Source organism: Triturus cristatus, chromosome 10, assembly GCF_964204655.1.
Source record: "Triturus cristatus chromosome 10, aTriCri1.1, whole genome shotgun sequence".
Taxonomy (NCBI): domain Eukaryota; kingdom Metazoa; phylum Chordata; class Amphibia; order Caudata; family Salamandridae; genus Triturus; species Triturus cristatus.
The window spans coordinates 634,473,571-634,479,684 of NC_140593.1; the positions used below are offsets into that span (position 1 = coordinate 634,473,571).

The 6,114-nt window shown below is 47.4% G+C and overlaps 1 protein-coding gene across 2 annotated transcripts in view; it reads right to left on the reverse strand.

The window, feature by feature from the left end:
* Positions 1 to 4,915, reverse strand: part of GTF3C1 (general transcription factor IIIC subunit 1) — a 1,956,011-nt gene extending 1,951,096 nt beyond the window's left edge. For both annotated transcript variants that reach the window (XM_085632176.1, XM_085632175.1), the window contains exon 1: positions 4,423 to 4,915. In XM_085632176.1, the coding sequence (XP_085488302.1) occupies positions 4,423 to 4,643 (221 nt within the window). In that variant the 5' untranslated portion in view covers positions 4,644 to 4,915. The remainder of the gene's footprint in view (positions 1 to 4,422) is intronic.
* Positions 4,916 to 6,114: the final 1,199 nt, after the last annotated feature.

Genomic DNA, 6,114 nt, shown 5'->3' on the forward strand with positions numbered 1-6,114 from the left:
TCCTCACTGTTTGAATTCTATGCCTCTGAGTGTAAAATCATTCTGACAACGGCACCCTGATGTTCTGGCAGCGCTAATATATTACAAGGCACACACTTGGCGCTCACTGTTTGTACACATACGCACACCAGTGAAATAAAGGCGTTCTAGTAGTGCATACCTTCTATGCCCAAAAAGCCCCGGCCTGCCCCTACTCTGCTGCACCGAGGGAGGGAGTGCGAGAGCAGCGAGATGGAGGACAGGCAGAAAAGAAAGACTTCAACACCTTGGTAATCCATCTTTTCTGCAGAGAAAGGGGAATCCAAGCCTCTCCCACTAAGGGTTTACTTTCCGAGCCCAAAGCAGGAACTCATGTGGAGAAAAGCTGGCCGCGTTACCCACACGTATAAATGCAGTTTAGAACTATTTAGATTTCATGGAACACTTTCTTTCGCTTCAGAAGTCGCGAGGGGGGGGGGGAATAGGGGGGCCAGAGAGAATCTACGAGGACCCTGAGGGCGCCAGTCAAACAGGCCTTAATTTCAGTGAGACAACGGACACTCCCTTCTCATGCAGGAACATGCGTGTCATTCAAGAAAGGCGGCCTGCACCTCTTAAACTGAATTATCCCAAAACCAGACATTAGTAAATGAACGAACCTGCTCCTCTGACAGCCCCTGCTGGTTTACACATCCCATGCCAAACAGGTAAGGGGGGGGACGTTTTCCTAGCCCCTTTATATATGACATTCAGAGGTTCACGCCAGATCTCGTTCCGTGTCATGTGACTGAGCATCTGTGTTACTGGCCTTTCCCATCAGTCCCAGCCCTTGAATGTGCCCTTGGCTTCCAGTATCTAACAGTGCTTGGTTCATATTTGAAGTATATAGTTGTGTACTCGTCTACTAGGAAGGAAGCGCTAGTATAATGTTCATTTCCTGCGCCACAAGAACGCTTTAACGCTATTTGTATACAACATACATCCGCATTAGCCAAGGCAATTTCATGCATATGGATATAGTGCATTAAATGCCGGCATTTAAATATAGTGAAACTAATTTCATAGTGATTAGTTGACGGAGTGCGTCGACCGCATCTCATCTGCACGGGAGACAATTTGCATTGAAATGCCGGGCAGTCGCACCACCGCGCTTTCTTCAGCCGGCGTGGCCAATGCGTCGAGGCCATAGGAAAAACAAGATTTACAGGCATGTTATCACTCAAGCAGCTGAGCGTGAGGAGAGCCTACCCACGCCACTGTATAAACAAACAAGAGCGGCCACACTGAAAAAAAAACAAATGACCCCTGCGCGCCGCTGCTGGCTCCCGAGAGCAAAACGCTCTGGGAATGAACATGTCACAAGAAGCTGAGACCTCCACATGCCTTTGGCCAATTGCGTGCTAAAGCTAGACGCAAAGGCCAATGAACTGTGAGCACCACATGCAGGTGCTTCTACTGAAGCTGAAGTGATTCCAAGAGGTCGATTTCCTATGCTGCACATGCGCGCTGCCATAGGCTCGACCTAAAAAGAGCTCTCTCCAAGTAGAAATAACCCAAACACTAAGAACATTAGGTTAAAAATTCTAAAAGGGAGGTACTACTAAGTGTATTCACCAATGAAAAGCCAGCATTTCTAAAGGACAGCAACAGGAACCAATGAAAAAGGTGGACGTTTTTTCAAGCCCATATCCTAGATACTACATGTCTCCAAGAGACAGCGCAAACGCTGCATAGGCAAAATCTAAAAATTCCCCTGTACCAGGGCTTTCAGTGGGCCGGGTCCAGCCAGTGCTCAGCACCGGTAGTTCTAAATTCCAAGTGCCAAGACTGGTCCCTATCGGGCTCTCCATTTTTGCCCTCACTCTTGGGGTGAAAACAATTGTCTTAAATCTGCAGCAGTACCACACTTCACTGCGTTTGATGTAACTTCAAAGAGTCTCGGTAATGTTCTTTCACAGTCTCATCTTCAACACTATGTACAACGAAGCCATGGTTGTTGTTTAATCATCTTCTGAAACTAAACCATTCACAGAGCCAATCGTCCTGGCTTATTGTATGTGTAATGATACTTGTTGTATTATATATCTGGTTGCAAAGACAAAATCAGCAAAATTCTAGCCGGGCGGCACACTAAGCTGTTTATTAATTACATCGACCAAGCCCCTTTGATAACCCCCCCCCCCGAGTTTTTTCATCCCACTTACAGAACTGTCCTTTACCAGTCGCCAACAGCATATCAGAAAGGGTTCTCGTAATACTGGTCGGCGAGGAGTGAGAATTGTGAGCAACAAAATACCAAACAGCCCATAACGTGAAATAAGTATGGCACTTTCGAGTGCTAAAGTGATGCTCCGGGTACGCCAAGGGTAAACATAGAATAATTACGGGCGAGCCCAACTTCTACAATTTGTGATTAAAAGCCTAAGGTGAAAAGAAACAATTGTCAGTTTGTTCAGGCGCGTAACAGGTCGAAATGCAACACTAAAGTATTTCACCCCAAGCCATTGCAAACATCAGTCAGACACAAACTGTACAAAAAGAAGGAATCACTGTACGTAGCTGTAAAAACGAAAGGAAGAGTAAAAAAACATGTATTGGTGGCCAGGAATTAATTTGGAAATAGAGAGAACTGTAAGGGAGTGTGCCCTCTGCATGAACTCGGACAAAGCACAGGTAACGTTCAGACCACCCCTACAACCCATTCCCAGCCCAGGCATGCCATGGGAAAGAATCGGTGTGGACATAATGGGTCGTGTAAACAATGGGCAGGAAAAGTGGTACGTAATTGTTGTGATTGATCACTTTACAAAGTGGCCAGAAGTAAAATTTACTAATAATCCTGAAGCGTTAAACATTTTTAAGTTCATGGATGAAATTTTCATTCGAGAGGGGCTGCCCAAACAAATTGTGAGTGATAATGGTACTCCGTTTACTTCAGAAAATTTCAAGAATTACATCATAAAGAACAAAATTGATCATAAAACTATGTCTGTCTACCACCCCGCTGGAAATGGAGCTGTTGAAAGATTCAACAGGGTTATAAGAGGGACTATTCAGATAGCTAACAGCAACAACCTAAATTGGAGACAGGAGACACTAAAGACTGTCTGGGCATACAGAATAACTCCATGCGAGACTACTGGACACAGCCCTTTAGAACTAATGCGGGGGAAGAACTCCCTTATCAAAGGACAATGTGGGTTGGATAAAAGCTGCAAAGAGAGTAGACTGGTCGACTCAGCATGTCCTAGAGTAGCTTCGGAAATCTCAGTCTATAGGCAAGAAAAATTATGACAAAAGCCACGGAAGTAAACCAGTGGATCTCAAAGAAGGAGACATTGTCAAAGTAAAGAGAAGTGGGCATATTGCTAAGGGTCAGGATAGGTTTACACCTCCACTCTTGGTCCGTGAAGTTTATTGCAATTCTGCACTTCTTAGTGACGGAAGGGTGTGGCATTTCTCCACCCTCTCATCCTTCAGACACCCTTTGAATGACACCAAAACTACCACGTCCAAGGAACATGCCAGTAGTACAATTCAAGGACAAAAGAACAGACCTGCACAACCTCGTATATCTGATTATGACTCCGACTATGAATTTCCCACGGAGCATACTCCCATGGGCAGCCAGAGTGCGGGAGTCCCCCCTGGGCATTTTGACAGGCCATCCACTCAGGCTACCACGGGAAGATTCAGACGGAAGTTGCCCACACCACCGGCACAGGACAATGTTGAACCTGTAGTTACGAGCAGGGCTGGTAGGCTTCTAGGCCCGCTGACAAAGTTTAGAGACTACATTTGTGAGTAGTTTTTGCCTTCTCTCCTTCTCCTCTTCTTCCCTACCCCGTTCTTCCCTCCCTTCACTTCTCCCAACGGGGAGGATGTGTTGTGATCTCTATGGTTGTGTCCCTGCGCGGACACCTTACTACCTTCGCTTATGTTTTGTCCCAGCTGGGATTCCGTACCAGCTGTGAGGTCATCAGCTGGCAACTGTCCGTTGACAGCTGATCTTGCATACGCTCAGACGTTGTTTCTGCTCCAGATATTCCTGGAGCCTGTGTTGGCGAACTTTACAATAAAGTACTCTAATACTTCATTCTTCCTTGCGTGAGTACTTTACAGTAGCAGCTGGAATCGTGATTGTAACACTAACTAAACCATATGGGCTAAATACATGAAGTCGGTGTTTACACAAACTGGCCTGTTACAACGCAGCCACATTCACATTTGTGGTTAACGTGAAAGCCGCCAGCACACACAACAATGTAATCAAATTAAACACAATGCTGGATTTAGCATCCACTGAAGGTAAGAACGAGAAGGGCAAACAAATAAAATAGATACGCTCTTACACCATGAGGATCAAAACCTTAGACAGGAGGGCGCTAAAGAGCAACCTTTAAGCAAGAAAAAACGATCTAGCCTGTAGGAAACGGGGCTCACCTGTTGAGCTGTAATAGGGGTTCTCGTGTCCTCGGTAGCTGGTAGAACATTATGTCCGGGCAAAGCTGTAAGCTTTGCCACAGGAGTTGCTGTGTGCCCTGGTCCAGCTTGAGAGGGAAAGAGGGAACACGGGACTGAAGCCTGAACCACAGAGTGGACAACGTGATACCATCCAAGCCCTCCAAAGCCACTTCATCTACAAGCATAGCCTGGACCTCCATGGTGGGACAATTAACACACACTGACAGGAATCAGCGCATGATAACGTTCACTCGTTGAACAACCTAGCAGTAAAGCGCCATTTTTTCAGCTGAGTGCCAGGAAAACAGAAAAGAGACTTAAAGTGCCGCTACCATTGGTGCGATTTGCGCCCTGAGGACGGGAGCAGCGTAGACTCGGATTGGCGGAAAGCCTGCTGTCACCCAACACATGCTGCTGAAAATATTACGTAGCCTCGGAAACACGCCCATCGCTACCCTATCCTTAAGCCACCATCACTAAGAGAGGTTCTATTAGCTAGCGCTACCCGCTTTAGAACTAAAGAACCACGCTGCAGTACCGGTGTTGTGTAATATCTGGTATCCCCATGGGATCATGTATCCCCTGGCTTTTCGGCAGACTCCGGAGCTCTCGCCTATTGGACAGGTCAGACGAGCCCACAAGCAGCCCCACCTACCCCAGGAGAGGCAGCCTCGGCTCTAGCAGGCAGAAGCAGCAGCGCACCGAGCCGAGCAGCTGTCAGTACAGCACACATCTTTCTGTTTAGAGTTTACAGGGGCACGCAGGTCATGAAATTGAGCACGAGCTGGACTTTCACGTGAAAACAGTATTTTTGCAAGCGTTTTGTACTCCGGTGTAATTAGTTCTGAATCTCCCACAAAGGGAAAAATAAGTAAGGTATGTAGTAACGCATTAGCATCCACACCCCAGCAGAGCCTGAAAATACTTTAAAGGAACGATTCAATTGTATAGAGGTGTGTTATTCTGGGTCAGTGGACGCTCTGCCATTCCACACGCCGCACCAGTAGGTAACACTCTTCACACTTTACAGCGTGTGCTCTGACTTTCCCTTTTGTGTGTTTCTTTTCTTCTCCCTCAGGTACGTATTATGGCGAATGGTACATAGTGCCAATATCGGCAACAGTTATCACAACACACATAAGTACATAAAAAAAACACACGACACTGAATGTAAGTGGAGAAATATTGCTGCAGGTTTATTAGCATAATAAATATGCAAACACGGTGGGTTATCTTACGGGCGATCCCAGGGCAGGCCAGCCCCAAGCCGCCTGCCCGTCTGATAAGCCTAGAGTCACCATGGCAACGCCAATTGGTGTATACCAAATGTTGGGAGGGTCCCCCCCCTCCCATCCGTGGACCTCCAGTCCACATGCTTCACACGCCCCCCCGTGATGGGTGGGCGGAGCATACATGGCAGCCCCCGGTTGCTCAGACCCACAACCGCCTGTCGGTTAGCGGGGCGCCGTAGGTCTTCCAGTGGACACGCTAAAGATCCCTGGGTATCCTGGCTTAGCACCACACGGTGCTGCTGCATGCTATACCCCTTGGTATGTGCAGACCCTGGATCGCCCTGTAACTCCTCCTGCAACACAAAGTGAAAATTGTTAGAAAAACCTGCCCCCCCCTTTGTCCCTCCGGATGCCGGGTAAGCGGATGGGCGGGCAAGGC